Here is a 16314-nt window from a genome sequence, read left to right as displayed (position 1 = left end):
TGGAAATTACCTCTCAGGGCACTGATGATGTACTTCAGCTTCTCCCTCATTATGTACAGGCAGGCAGTTAGCCTGATTCCTGGGTTCACAGCCTGCTGCAAGGAAACTGTCACTTCATTTTGGAATACAGAGAAAGGAGAGACAAGAAAAATGAAGCGGAGGCATGTCTACAGCAATGCCTCCATGCAATTTCTCCTGGCTGCTGCATAATTCTCAATGGCCCCATTTTAACAGAGCTAATCTCTATTTTTAACACATAATGTTATCCTTCCTCCATCTCACTTCTTCCATGCATAATAAGGAGCACCTGAGGTCCTTATATAGCTGTTGTTACTAACGGATGTGCGCTCTTTTTCAGTCTATCTGTCTTCATAATGCCTGTGGGAGCTGGGAAAGTCCTATTACAGTCTTGGGCTCAGAACATCAGGGATATTTAGGGGCCTGCCAGTGAGATAAATGGGATTAGCTGCCCCATGACTTTTCTGGCACTGAGCCTGCACTTCGTCCCTAAAATCACAAAGGACATCTTCAGTGAAGCAGGGAAGCAGTCCTGAGAGTCCCACAGCTGTGGCTGGGGGCTCATTTCTGGACCACCTCTTCCCTTTTGATTTAGTCTCATGCTGTTCAAGGGTGAGGAAATGAGATAAGGTAAAAATCACGTCCTCATTCCCTTCTGTCCGCACAGCTCTGTCAGCAGCTTTCAGCTGCAGCTTGAGGATGCAAGTCCTTCAGCAGGCTCTGCTTCACTTCAGCTCAGTTTACTCTCAAAAGGCTCTGCAAATTCATCTACCAAATCTCTTACTTAGCTCCGTGCTCCCGATTGCTTTTCCCACAGAGCAGCAGATGACTTCTGCCCTATGCACCTCACTGAGCACCTGGCTGTGGCTGGGCAGCCATGCCGTACTGCACACAGTGCCCACACAGCCTGCCCGCCAGGGGAGGGAAAATTCCATCCTCCTTCAGGGCTCTCCCAGCTCTCTGCCCAACCCTGACTATGGACATGCCAACGTGCCAGCCTCCTGCTCACAGAGCACCAGAAGCAGCGGGCTGCTGCCTTCTGCACTCAGCATCTGTCTGAATGCTGCCTACAAACAGCAATGTCTGTTTGGAACACCAAGCTTCCCAAAAGCAAACAGAGCCAGCCTGCCCCAAGGCAGCAGTACCCCACTTGTCTAAGAAACAACAGATTGCTGTCCCAACCCTGCCTGTGAGCTAGGCAACTCATCACAGGCAGTGCAGCTGCCGACACCTGGCACCAGCAGCCCACATCATGCAGCTCCTCCTGCACAAAGGGTGAGATGAGAACTTTTTGTGCATGGCCACTGAAGAGCCCAGGGTAACCCCAAAACGTTATTCTATCAGCCCAACCACAAACTTTGAATGAAGAAGAGATGGTATTTTCCACTACCTCAAAGCAATTACTCCTTAGGATATATGCATTAGTTCAGTCTTTACAGGATTTAAATTAAGCCGAGAATTATATCATCCAAAGCTAACTACCTGAACATTTGCAGTGTCTTTTCAACATCTTAAAACCAGATGGTCTTTGATGCTCGTCACTTAAAAGCTGCATCATTTTGTCTGGGAATTGACCATTTAGCTTCCCTGAAGCAGGAGCTGAGAAAAAAATAATTATCTATTTTCAGGTTCAGATGAATATTTTATTATTTACTGCACGCATGAAATGCATCTTGATCCCGTCAGCTGGATTTTTGTAATAGCTGGAGGTCCTTCAAGATGTTAAAAACAGGAGGCTTACATTTGGTGTCCAAATTCAGCATCGCCTTTGAGTGCTGGGGGTGTGAGGGATGGAGCTGCCCATGTGAGATCACACAGGTTGTCTGGCCTTGCACTGCCCACTTTGCCTGCAACATCACTTTGCAATGTGGGGCCCTTGGAACATGAGCACGGCTCCTGCACATCAGATCTGCAATTCTTCTACAGAAGAAATCACTATTTGTTCCTTAGGTATTTGTTTTGCTAATTTATAGTGTTGCAAAGTAATTTTGTTATCGAAACAAAATTCAGTTCAAAGAGTGACAGCTTCCCCCTGAATTGCCTGTTAGCAGCAACCTGAAATTGAGGTATTTTATCAGCTGAGCTTGACCCAGTGAATTCCTATTATCACTAGAAAAACAACTTCCAGCATGTGATTTTAGGTTCCGGATTGTTTCATTTCATTGCAAACCTCTCAAAGTATGGAGGAACTGTACCCTATTTCTAGTTTAATGCTGCTATGAAATACCCAAATCTGCAGCTCTAGAGATAAACGTCTGGGTTTACATTCAAAACTTGAGTGAAATAATTAGAAAGATTTACTGCAGCATTTTGACTGCAGGGGAGACTGAAAAGCCCAAAATGTGCTGTTGGTGTCTGCTGACCTCCTGGGTGGCTCGGGAAGCTTTTGGTGCAGAACACACGAACATCAGACAGCCAATTACAGCAACGACAGCTCTGCCTGCACGCTGTAACCCAGCACTCAACCATGTGGTCTGCACGGATAGCTCTGCTATCAGCAATGCCTGTCCTTTTAAAACACATTGCATCGTAGAGACCTGCAAATTCTATGGCAGCACAGATTCCAAACCCTTCTGTCCTTTTGAAGATAATTAATCACTGAACTTTTTTTTAAAATGGAAACAGACCAAATCTAAACTATGCTGAGGTTGTTCTGGATATCACTCCTCTCAATGTGCCTTTATTGTTTGCAAGAAATATCTCTTTGCTCTCTTTGCCTACGTAACCCAGCCCCGTAAGTGCTGCTCACCATGCTGACAACTGGCTGCCAATGTCTTCCCCCTGATGCCCAGGATTTTGCCTCTAAAGAGCTGGACTTGAGTGTGTGCAAGTGTGATTGGCTATGGGCTGTTTATACATTCTCCTGGTGTTAACCTATCCCCATCCTCAAAGCACAGTAAGCTTGCACAGAATCTGTAAATGAGAAGCCTGCGCAGCAGCAATATTCCCAACTCTGCTGCCCAGGAGGCGCTGCCTGTTAACACTCTGCCTTTCCAGCTTTTTTACCACAAGTCTCAAAGGTGGTTTTCCCCTTTCCCATGCCGTGCCCAATCCAGCAGCCAAGGGAGCATCCCTCCAGCTGTTTCAGAAGCCTGTGTACCAAATCCCTGCAACGTGCCATGCTAATGTCCCAGCAGAGAGGCCTTGTACCCCATAGGAAGGGCTGTGGGCCCAGCAGCATGCCTGCTCATTTCGGAACACACAGAGCTGTTGGGAGGCCCAGCCAATTTGTTTTCAGAGTCTATACTTTGGATGCTCGTTTCTGCCTACTGCAGGCAGCACTTACCTCTTGGGTAACAGACGTTGATTCCCACTGCCACATTTTGGCTGGTACTGGTCTCTAAGCAGTGAGTTGGATGAGGTACGTTCTAGGGCTGGCTCTGCTCCCCTGGGCAGAGCAGACGTATCAGGTTTTGCCCAGGCTTGGGGCCTGCTTCTCACTCCATGCCTTCAAAGAGGCCCTGGGACATCTCTGCCTCCAACAGCCCAGCACAGGTGTCCTGAGGTGTCACTGCTCTGCAGGCAAGAACAGAGCAAGAAACGGCCCAGAAGAAGCCTTACAGCAGTGGTTAGAGCAGTGAGAGCACTGCAAGCCTTACAGGCATGCTTTGAGCTCAACAGCGATGGGCTCAGATAACAAGGAATGGTACCGTTGATCCCCCATGCTGTGATACACGTGTAGTGTTTTCCTCAGACAGAAATACTAGAAATGCTTCAGACACAACATTTCTCCATTAGCATTTTGTTTTCTTTCGTTTTGTTGTCAGAAAAAGGAAAGAACAGTAGACTCCCAATCTCTCTCCTGTTCATAATGATACCATCCCATGTAACTAAAGGTACTTGTTAGCTTCCAGCTTGGCATTTTCCACCACATCTTCTAGAGAAGAAAAAACATCCAGACCGTAGAAGTACTGAATTGTGAGCGCTCCTCCAGCACACCCAGAAGGCTGTTCTCTTTTGTGTTTAAACCAGCACAGTAAGTAATGCAGACAGGAAGCATAGAGAGTAACTGCTTACTGCTGAGCAAAGGCAAGAAAGGTCAAATGTTTATTTCCTATGTTGCTCCTATGCTTGCAGTGCCCAGAATCTTTTTAATTATATTTCATGGTACTCTGAACGTGCACAAGGACGTAACCTCTACTCACAGCTCACTTAAACTCTTGGTAATGAGAGAGCATTCCTACCCAGGACCTCTGCTGATCAGCTGAAGAATTTCACAAAAAACACAAAAAAGCACTTCTTATTTCTCCGGCAGAAACACTCATCCAGTTTATAGAGAACTGTGAAGAAAAGCTGTTTTCTGGGGGTAGTGGTTTAAGCCTGTATGCATGCAACATCTGAAGTACAAAAACACAATCCCACCAGCAAGGCACATTTGCTGTAAGCGTTACGATAGCGCTGGAAACTCCCAAGCACACCGTGCCAAACACCAAAGGAACACATAACAAAAACATCAGCCTCCTCCAAAGCTTCTCCTCTCCAAATATGTAATCTTCTCCCTCTTAGACATCAACAATAAATGGGTGATTAAATAAAGAGATCTTTGAAGATTTCACTTAACTTGTCCCCCTCAATGAAAATTTCCAGCAAGCAGACTGCAATGCACCTGTAAGTACACAGCTACAGCAAACGCCCCATGCATGTTCTGCATCAATCTTCCACCCAGGAGATCTGCTGAGGGATGAATTTTGGGGGGAAAAGCACAGCAGAACTTCTTAACCATTCCTGGGGCTGAGAAAAACCCAAGGATGGGTGCTTTGCAGGACGGCCCACTGGCTGCCTTTGCTTTGCTCACTCCACAGCGGTGGACACTGCCTCATGCTGCCTCCATGCCGCAAAGCAGAGCCTTTGTGGCAGAGATATGTAAGGGAATGAGAACATCCAGGTTGCTCCCGAACCCTTAATTCAGCTCCCTGATGTGTGTGCATTGTGATACAATCTTTAATTAGCCGACGAGGAAATTAATAATTATGTACTGAGTGCAGGATTTGGCTGCTGTACAGTAAATAATGCAGCGTGCTACAAAACAACTGCTGATGATTCAGCAGGCACCATCTATCATATGCCCTGCAAGAAGCCAGGGGACTGGGAAAAAAGGAGCCTAGGATCACATCATTGAAGAGGGAGCATCGCTGCACAGCAGCACCAGAGCAGGAGGCGCAGGCTGAGGCTGCACAAAAAATCTGTTCAGTCTTTCACCTCGTGGAGTTTTTAGATGGATTTTGCAAACAGGGATCTTACAGCAAACCAGGACAAACTGGAGGCTTCTGCCCTCAGATGTCACCAGTGCAGCAAAGAGCAGATCATCGCTGTGTGTTATTCTATGCAGGGAGGACAGGCTGCATGGGACATGTGCATGTGTAAATGCATTACTCCTGACCCACAACAGCCCTGTCCGGGCTGGCAGCTCCTGTCTCTGCCCCCTGCCAGCCCAGGCAGACCAGCTGCAGACCTGGGGAGAGCTGCTGGCAGTGATCACCAGCTGGGAGCTCATGGTCCCCGGCTGGTACAGGCAGCATGTGGTGGGACTGGGAAGCCACTGTTCACAACCTGCTGCCGCCCAAACCCGCATGCTGCCCTATAATACTTCTGTTGGCATTTGTGAGTCCTAGAGGACTTTTGTTCATTTTTAGCAACAATAAAGCAGAGGTTGCATTTCACAAGCAAATCGGATCACCGCTGGCTCCAGGAGAGGAGGAACCTGGGGCTGCCTGTACTGAAGAGCAGAGGTGGTCTCCCCATGTTGCCTACTAATGCATTACTTGCAAAACATCACCAGGAACAAAGTCAAAGCTTCAGTATTCAGAGCAAAACTGTTTTGCTTTATATCCAACTTCCACTTCATTCAGAGCTTCATTTCTGCTTAAAAACAGCTGCTATGCAGCATCCACATTCAGCTAGAAACCCATGGCACTCTCAAGCCATGTGAACAAACTGTTTACCTCTCAGCATACAAGTATACTATCGTATTCAGCTCCTCTGTAGAATACAGCCCTTACCTTTGCATAAGAATGAAAATCCAAGCAAATTTCATGACTCTCTTTACGATGGTTTTCCCTATTAATTTTGTTTCAGGGTATCATCTGGCAGCCCTTACATGCTGATCCAGGGAAAGAGATTAAAGCTGTTGTTATAAGCAGCAGGTGTAGCAATCAATGCCAAAATGTACGCATCCCTCTTGGAGATGTAGTTACAACAAGCAGAGACAACATTTCCTGCACTGCATGCGAAAACAAAATGAGGTGATTGATAAAAATGTGCTTCTGAGGAAGAAAAAGAATCCTTATTTCTTTTTCCTGCTAACCTGGCTAATTTCAGGAAACACAAGAAATGGAACCAAAAAGCTCTGGCACAGCCTGGAAGGGAAGTGAGGCACTGGAAAAAGCCTGGCACCCATTACAGCATTCAAACTGCTGGACTGAAGGAAGGAAATTAAGAACAGAAGAGAGGGGAGAGGGGATGTGTTTGTGAGCAGCCACAGCAGATGCAGAGGTGAAATGTTTGTCAGTGAAGGCATCTAGTCTCTTTTTACCCCACAGTGGGGTTACCTTCCACTCTCGCTGCGTATAAATCAGTTCTCAGCCCAGTTTCTGTAAGCACAGAGCACCTTCAAGCTTCCACTAGTACTGCTGTTAGCCATGCTGATCCCTAAAAGTCAGCCCAACACCCCTGATCACACAGCATGCCACGTGCCACAAAGCTCTGCTGCATTCTTGCACCAATTTGTACAGGTTGGCTGCAGACTTCCCACAGGGCTTTGATCACTGCGTCCACTATGGAAGGGGCCTCACACAGAGCTCACTCCCACCAGAGGCCAAAGGAGCCTTCAGAGCCAGTGCCTGTTTCTTCCTAGAGTGAAGGCGCTGAGAACAAATGCATGGAAATATGATGAGCTCTTGTAAGAGATGGGGTGACTAGAAGTGTTTTGCTCTCTTACAAGAAGAAGATAATGACACTTAATGGACTAGAAGGACTGCTGGTACTCCAGAACCTTATCAGAAGTCATGAGGCTCGGGCTCTGTTCCCATCTCTGGTACAAACCTATTGCACGATGTACATTCTCCACGGTCCATTCACCTAAATCTGAATTATTATTATTATTTTTTAAAGTCATTGGCACAGATGTTGAGCCTTACAGCAACAAGAAGCTTCTTGGCTGTATCAAAGTGTCAGTAACTTCTAAGGCAGAATCAACAATTTGCTGCAAACATTTCTGGTTAAGAGAGAACAAAGTACTTCTATCAGCTCAAATGAGAACAGATATCTCGAAGCACTGAAAACAGCAGAGCCTCCTGTGTCCGGACATGCCACATATTTCAGGATCACAGTTTCAAGCTTATTGTGTGTGCTGATGTGTAAGTTGGGACAGCACCTCGCCTCTGCAGCACTTGGTGCACTCACTGTACCAGCAACAGAGAAGTGCATCACGTCAAGCTGTGGGGAATTACCCTCAGCACCAGCCTACCCGGGCCACCCCCAGCCGCTGTGGGACACCACCTGATAGTGAAGGCAGCAGCCAGCACGCACCATAAATGTTTGGCTGACTGACTGCTAACTGGGTGAAATCAGAGGTTTTCAGAGAGATTCATCCATCGATTCATCAATGGTGAAACAAACTCCGCCAATGATTTTTCTGGAATTCTACCAGGTCATCACTAATTTCTCACAAAACACGTCAGTGTCATCCTGTATCTTGGAAGAGCAGGTGCTTTCCTTCATGTCCCCCCAGGGATGTGCATTTCCCTGTTTTCAGTGCAGCGGCAGCTTTCTCTGGTGTGCGACAAATACTGTGACAGCTGTTGAAACTGAGATGCCTGATCTACTTTTCTACTCTCTGACTCATGCAGGGATGAAAACGGCTCTTTGCTTTGTGGTGTGCATGTCGCTGCAGCAGGCAGCCCAGTGCTGCGCTCCTGTCCCAGCCAGCACCACTGGCTCGTGTTGTTCTTATCCTTTTTTAAAGGAAAATACCGTGCCTGTGCCATCTGTTGAGCAAAGTGCTGCACGTATATTGCAATATGCCCTGCAGCACACGACAGAGCCTTGCAGATTAGATGAGAAGTGGCTGTAAGGGGAGAGAAAAGCCCAGGTGCTGGAGCTGTTACAGGTGAGCCTAAGTGTTTGCCTCCCCAAGGCACTGAGCTGTCAGGATTAATCTTGCTGAGCCCAGGAATGAGCCTTGATAGACACCGCGCCCCATTCCAGCAAACCATAAATACACAATGGGAGGCTGAGCACCACACATGAAAGCATCTTCCTTCTGCAGGCATGATGGCAGGACTACCACCCATCCTGCCCTGTGCTACGGCTTTCTTAAGGTGGCTCCTTGATGGAAATAAAGGAGGACTTAAATGTGGGCACCTTCTGCCTTCCTCCTAGGGAGGCAGCCAAGGGAACCCTCTATCCATTCCTCCATCCTTGACCCACCTAGGGACCCCGCCAGGTCAGGGGATATTCACTTTGCTTTCTACCTCCTTCTACCTCCTCCCCAAACCAACTCCAAGGGCAGGAAGTTCAGGGGAGCCAAAGGGATCGCCTTGTGCAGTCCTTTGTCCAAGCTCTTTTGGTGAGTCCTGCAGTGAAAGCTGGGGAGAACTAGGCTTCTGCAGACTGATGTTGCCCAAGCACCACGCAGCAGTGGGAACAGAACAGCTATTGGTGCTCTGAGCTGGGCAGCTGTAGCAAACCCTGCACCCCAGGCTGTCAGCAAAATTCAGTGCTGAGCACGTACACAGCAGAGGTGAAGACTGACTGCTGGCTCAGATGTTCAGCCACGAGGACAACAGCAGGCTGATGCAAGGCCTGTGTTTGGAACAACCCCTGGCACGTCAGCAAATATTGCTGAGCTGCTGCCCATGGGAATGTCCAGCCACTTCCAGTCTGCTGGGGATGTGGGTGTTGGCTGTCCTGCACAGCTGAGCCCATGCACACAAACCACAAAGGCAAGGCCTTGGCATGGGAGAACTACCACAAAAAGAGCAATTAGGGCTCTCCCAAGAAGAGCAGTCCGGCTAATTAGGGGCTTACAGGTCAGAAGAAATGGATCTGAGTCCCAGTTGTGGTTCCAGGGTGCAGTCGGTGCTGCTGTCAGGGGTGAGGGGGATGTGGGTGGCTCCTCTGGCGTCAAATGCCATGCCAGGCTGTGATGGAGGTGCAGAAAACACTCTGTGGAGTTACCTGATGCAAGCACTGCGGGTCCCTGTGGTCCAGCTGTGCACTGCTTCCATTGATTGTCACCCATTTCTTGCACAGAGCATTCCTGCAGCTCTTGGATCTTTTAGTGTGAGAGACATCAAATTTGGATGCCTTTACAATTTTGGGCTGGCGAGGTTTGGTTCTCATCATGTGAGTAAAACAGGCACCACATTCAGACTCTGGTCTGGATTCTGCAGTGCCACTTTAGCAGCCAGCAGCAGGAGTGAGCTACATAATCTCCTGGCCACTACTCTCAAGCACTCCCAGCAGCGATAAATAAATTTACCTTCCAAACTCTAGCAAAGACACTCTTTAGCTCTCAAGCTATGTTAATTAGCTGCACAGCCTGCGCTTCAATACAGGCAATTTGCAGCTACCAGCCTTCGAAATGATGGAAGTTTCTGTGTGATATCAGCTTTCCGACGGACACCTGCCTGCATTTTAATTCGTGACTGAACACTACAGCTTAGAAATCCCAGAGTTTGTGACAGCTTTTAGACACACAGGGAGTGCTACACCCACCAAAATGAGGAAGAAAAGATTGGCACAGTATCACAATGTAATTAAAAAGTAACTAAAGTGGGGGAAAATGGAGAGGACAGACAGGCGAGGACCTTGTCCCAACAAGAGAACCTTCACGGGTGGCAGAGGAACAACCCTGTTTCTTTCAGCCTGCAGCCCCTGCGTCACAGGAAAAAAAGCTAATTTTCCTATGCAAGTTCCCCCAAATGCTCTTGATGTTTGTAACTCACTCTGGGCACAACACAAGATGTGATGGCATTAGAGAGATGAGCTCCATCTCTGCAGCCAGCAGAGGGGGCCTGGTTCAGCTCTCAGCCGCCTCCTGAAATCCCTGACAGAGCAAAGTTGCTTGCCCAAGTATCTTGCTTATCACATTATATCACACATTGAAAGTTCCCAACATTGGGACTGACAGGGCTACGAAATATTTCCCAAACTCTGCCCAAACCCAACCGCAGCCCCCAGCTGAGCCCCAGGACATCAGCACCAACAGAGCAGCCGCACACCTCGCCCTGCCAATGCAGTGCACTGCTCAGACCTCCACACTTGCCCTAGCACTTGCTTATAGAAAGCATATGCCTTCAATGCCTCGGATCTGTGGGTTTTTTCTACTTCTTCTTCTTCTTCTTTTTTTTTTTTTTTTTTTCTTTTCTTTCCTTATTATATTAAAAACAATTGGCTGTAGAGCAAAGCAGCGCTTTCAACTAAAAGGTTAACAGCAAGCCAATGACTGTATGCAGAGCTCAAATTGGATGCCCCAGATCCTGCTAACCAAACTGAAGCAAAACAACGCTCTGGTAAGCAGACAAGCAAAACTGTAGGCTGTTAAACTTTAAATTTAGCTCTGGCAGATCCCGGGGGAAGGGCATCCCAGCAGGCAACTGCCCTCTGCTATGGAGGGAAAGCCATCAAACTGCAGAACCCTCTTCCACACAGATCTGTTTTACATGCATGCCTGTACATATCATCTGCATTTCATGTGTACCATTTCTCTAAAAGTACCTTGTAAGAGATAAAGGAGATCTCGCTCTCAGACACAAAGAGACTGTCCCAAAAGCAGCCAAAACTACAGATGATAATTGTGCAACAAACACACAGCTCTGAAAATAGGCCCACTGCTAACCTGGAGCTTTGCAGATCCCCACCAGCAGGACAAATTACCTTCTGAAGCCAAATGTTGAACACCAGTGCTAAGAACACTACTTCAGAAGCATATTGCTGTGGGCTTGATATTTTTACACTGGAGCTTCAGAGCAATCTGCGAGTGGATATTATTGCCATGATCAGCAGTGAGATTACAAAAGTAAGATTTGCTCTGGTGAATCTGAAGAAGATAGACAGCTCCAGGCCTACAGCTCAGTGTGCCACACCTAAATAAATAATTAGACTTCTAGGATGCAAATACTACAAGGAGGGGTGGACATCCCCATCCAGGGGCCAGTTTGGTTTGGCCAAGTCCTTCTGCAGCCAAACCAAATTGCAAACAAAGACAAGCCATGCACTGACACCTCTGCAATCTCAAAAGCTGCGCTCTCCCCTAAAAGGCCAAACATGGACACGGAGAAAGTGGAATGGAAAAACCCTTTCTAGAGTGCAACCCACAAGCACTGTGATATTAAAATCAGACCTAGGAATAAATCAAAAACAAAGGCAATGAAAAGTCTCACTTGGCCACAGAAGCTGCTGATAAGGAGATGCAACAAAACCTAGCATGTAGTGCCTAGAAAGTCTACTTCTAGTCTAGAAAGAACTTGTGAGTTAAAATAAATCCTCTACAGAAGAGGACTACAGCACTACCCACAAAATGTCTCAGCTAAGTGTAAGGTTAACATCAACTGAAAAATAGGTGGTTTCTACTATTTTGCTGCAGCAGTTACTGTGATTTCATTGACCTGTCGGCAGAACTACCTTAATTTTAAACCAGTTATACAGGAGCTAAAGAAAACCAAGCAAAAAACCACGTGTAGGTAAACTCCTGCTTGAAACAAAAACACAACATGATGAATGCTTTTAAAAAAACGGTGTCTTGCATAAATCATAAGCTCTATATTGACTGCAAGCATAGTTAATCAAACTGAAAAAGGTATAATGGGAGCAGGAAACATCTTCCTGGCCTTGAGGGCTCAAGTGAGGTTATTTCCACTGCAAAACACTAATGATCTGTGCATTACGGTCTGTTACAGCAATGCTTTACTTATTGAACACTTACATTGTTTGATGCTGTAAAAAACAACAAAAACAACAAACATGGCTGCGCACCACAGGAATTAATGGCTGTTTTTCAAACATACTATTAATAAGGAAAGCCCTCACAGCTCTAATCGGCGTTCAACATAAGCATCCCTCCCTGAGATGCTTCTTTTTGCATACCATTATTCTTTTGCTGTTATTACTATTGATCCACCAAAGCATTACACTGAAGTTAAACCAGTCTTTCACTAGATAATATAACCCTCAAAGCTTTCCATCAAGACTTACACCCTCTTTCACAAGACAGGTACAAGCCTGTTCTTTTGAGTATTTGGGGCAAAAATAAAGAGCAGATGATCCAGCCAAAATTCACAAGAGGCAGAGAATGGAGAGGGCGCTGAAGCTGGTGGACTTTCTGTATTAGCCTCTGTGAGAGGCCAGAGGGGCAAGTGTGCTCAGCAGCAGTTCTCATTCAGCAAACAGCCTGAGCAACCAGCATTGGAAGGCTCTTTTGAAAATCTTGGCTATCACTTTTAAAGGTGAAAATCAATTAATTTTGAGCTTTTAAAAGAACACCTTTGCTGTGGTCAATCCTAGCCACACAGCTACAATGCATTTTGCAGAGATGCACTGTCTTTTCTTTCTATTCAGTGCAAAAGCACTTAATCTTGGTTATCAGCTCCCTGAAGGTCAGGTTTGTTTCTTTAGATCTATTATGTACTGTTTGAAATTTCCAGTCCCACCTATCTGGCTATTACAGCTTCTTCTCAATTCCTATTCTTCTCATGGTAACTCCATATGATGACTGCTAATAAAGTTAGGAGGACCGTGATTTTAAATGCCTGACCTTCTTCAAAATCTGATAATGGATACAGTCTCTGAATCATAGGTCATCTCAATTTTGCTAATAAACCATTTATTTCCAGAGGCTTCCAAGGCCTTGAGGCTTTCTGTGCACTACAAAATGTATTCTTCAGGGAACAATAAAAGTAAGAGAGCTATCCTTGGCCATTGCTTAGCACACTACAAGGGATGCTGTGCTTTGGAGAGCATGCCTGCCTACCACTGCTTAAGTGCAATGGCCTCTAAGTTCTTTGCTCCCATATACCATTTTCATATATGCTTGTGCAAAACTTAAAGGTATAAACATCTAACAGGAACTGAACCTTAACTGAAATATAAATGGAGAAAACAAGAACAATCCAAACCTCCTTATACATAATCCAGTCACCTTTACTGTAGTCTTCTGCTTCTCATGCCAAGTCTTACATCAGTACCTCCAATGTTATGCTGTTGTGTGGTAAGACCAGATTACATTATGCTTGTAAAAGCTGCATCTGTGCCAAAGGACACAATTTGATGGCACAAGTGCCTGCCAGCCTCCTGCAATGGCCTCACTGAAACAGAGCTCTCAAAACGACTCGTCCTTTCAAAAACAGTCTGTGGTACAATTGCTATTGAAGGTCAACAGTTTGGACAAACTACTGAATGAGATGCAGAGAAATTCATATCCATCATGAATACTGCAGTGACTGGGACCTGAGCAGGAGGTGAACAGAGCAGTTTCACTTACTGTCAAAGCTTTTGTACTGCGCCGTTAGGATGGTCTGCACAGAGCGGCCGGCCTCTTTCATCATGGCTTCAAATTCACTTCGGCTTTTGTTTGCAAAGTTCTCCTCCATCTCACTGGTGCAGCAGGTGTAGCCTTGCGGACAGATTCGCAGGTGCTCCCCTAAAGTGAGAGAACACATAGTTGAGTGGCCAGCTCTGGATTTCATCCCAGATGACCTCAGCATAAAAACATTCCGACTCCCTGATAACCTGGCCTGCATTATGCATCAACTCATTAATTGCAGTTATCCTGCATTACTATAGCAGTTGGTCTGAATGCAGGTAGAAATCTTCTCATTCTGGACTGTGAGGGAAGGAAAAGTGAAGGCAATAAAATCCATGCGGCGGGCAAGGAAAATAGAAATACAAGTAACTCCCACCCCGTCTGCATAAGGGTATAAGGAACTATATAGCAATATAACTACAAGGAACTAGAAAACTATAAGGAAGGACAGGAAAGGTAAAGTGACATGGATGTTAAATTGAAATACTCTTCAGAACAGAAGTTCCTTCTGACCCTCCTCAATCTCTTTATTCTGGAAAAGCAACCATTTGCATAGGCAGACCCAGCAACACTCTGAAAACAATTGCTGAAGTTCTTGAGAGTCCTCACAAACAAAGAGACATTCACCTGAAAACACACCTAACACTTCTCCTTGTCCAGCAACAAGTGTGCATTTGAACAAAATCAAACACCACGGTTATTTCTTTCAAAGAATAATAATAATAAAACAAACAAGCCCTTGTTTCAAGTCCACATTGCAATGAACCAACTGCAAAGAACATAGATTTATTGGGACTGCTGATTTTGCTGGCAGTTTTACAGGACTGCTGTCTTAATGTCATAGCTTAAACGAATGTTTAAAATTACATTTTATCTTATGTGCATCAACAGCTGAACCTGCACAGTCCCAGAGTTTCCCCACTGAAGACCTGAGTTATTTCTAGCCCAGAGCCCTTAGCAAATGCATGTCTCAGATTAAAGGGTCTTTAACATTGGCCATGTGTCCTCCCCTTGTCAAAGCCATGTAATTAGCAGCCCAGAAGCCATTCTGACAGGAGAGCTGATGTGTTTGAGGCAGAAACCGTTCAGGAGCTTGCATTGGCTGGCACTGGGTTCCCTGGCAGACAGCTCCAGAACAACGTGCAAGCATGTGAGTTGAGCCTGCTCGGGAACACTCAGGCTCCAGAGGAACAGGAGCACAACAGGACCTGCTGGGCTGCACTGTCTGCAGGTCTGACTGGCTGCAGGCCCAGTGCCAGTGCTGCTGCTCCATATGGGTCAAGCAGTCCGTAGCTTAAAACCCAAACTTCTCTCACAGCTCCAGTCTTCAAATTGTGGCCTGCTGCTGGCCAGCATGGTACAGAGGCACCCAGTGTGCATTAGATGCCTCAGCTCACACCAGCCCATCAAGTCTGGAACTGCAGGGAGCAAACAATGGGCTCCAGAAACAAAGGGAGAAGACAGGAGGCCAGGAGCCTGGGGCAGGTCTGCAGCCTGCGGCCTCATGCCTGGGAGCTGCAGCCTGGGCAGAACCATGCCTGCCCTGGAGGCAGGGCCCCAAGAGGGCTCTGTGCTGCACCCTACACGCCCACCAACAAGGAGGAGCAGCATGATTTTGAGGTCTGCTAATTACAGTGTGACGTGATTACAGTGTCACATGAGCAGACAAAATCCTTCATGCTCCCACCCCAGCCTGAAGCGCCGGGTGTGTTCCAGCAGTGGCAGCCGTCCAGCACTGCTCCGCTAACACAGCATCACACAGCCTGCAGCCAATGGAGAGCAGAGAAAGTGGGGGGAAAGACAGAAAGGGAAGAGGCAAACTCAGCTAAAACTGCTTAATTTTACACAACTTATGGAATCAAACTGATATTTAAATTAAATAAATAAATAAAAGATTAAATTCAGAGCAGCCTTAATTCCTTTTGATGCAACATTTATATTAGCTTTCTACAGGAGGTGTTTGTAGGGTACTCGGCACCACAGCATTTTATCTCAGTGGGGAGCTAAGTTTTCCTCATTTCTCTTTGTATGCCTGCCTTGGTGTGTACAAAAAAAGCCTTACAGCTCTGCTTCTCTTGCTTTGCTTTTTAACCCAACCCACCCTGGATTTGCTCCTATTATTTCAACATTTCTTTAAATTGATTTCAAAACAAACATACTCTAGAATGTATTTTTGTTTTCCCTGTATTTCAAAGTTCATTTGTTTGCTAACTCAACATTATGTCATTGCTGACAGTGCACTATAAATACCTCTGGGTTCACTTGGCTGAAGATGATCTGTAGATATCTATGGAGAGCTGGAGATGTTCTGCAGGCAGTGAATCTGCAAGACACAGTGCACTCTTCCTCTCTTCCTTTCTTGAGGACAAGAAAATATCACACTGTCTGGCTACAGGCCTTGATTGTCCTTCAGATACCTTCTCAGCTGGCATTGTCAGCAGAACACTTTGTCTATCATATTCATGACTCTGTTTGAGAGTGCCAACTATCAAATCACTTCACCACTTGTGCCAGGGCCCACAGGAAGAGCCCTGCTGCACACACCACTGACTTAGTGGAGCTCAGCCCCAGGCAGGCTGCCCTGCAGGGAGAAGAGCAGGCCCAGGGGTCTAAAGGCAACACTGAGAGCTCTCAGCTCAAGTTAGCCATGGAAACAGTGCTATTTCTATATCTATATCTACATGATGCAGGGAATGGTATTTATCACAATTTTTGCAGAAGGTTGGGGGTTATTTGGATGTATTGAGAGTATCTAAATGCAAATTATTACAAAA

The 16314-nt window shown here is 46.2% G+C and overlaps 1 protein-coding gene across 1 annotated transcript in view; it reads right to left on the bottom strand.

Annotated features, from left to right (window-relative positions):
* The window catches only part of GPC1 (glypican 1), a 138269-nt gene that overhangs the window by 55052 nt on the left and 66903 nt on the right, over positions 1-16314 (bottom strand). Inside the window, exon 2 of the mRNA XM_015870921.3 lies at positions 13499-13657. Coding sequence (XP_015726407.1) covers positions 13499-13657 — 159 coding nt within the window. The remainder of the gene's footprint in view (positions 1-13498; positions 13658-16314) is intronic.

The sequence above is a fragment of the Coturnix japonica genome, chromosome 12, assembly GCF_054131305.1.
Source record: "Coturnix japonica strain WE chromosome 12, WE-NBRP24, whole genome shotgun sequence".
In the NCBI taxonomy this organism is placed as follows: Eukaryota; Metazoa; Chordata; class Aves; order Galliformes; family Phasianidae; genus Coturnix; species Coturnix japonica.
This window is presented reverse-complemented; position numbering and strand designations above follow the sequence as displayed.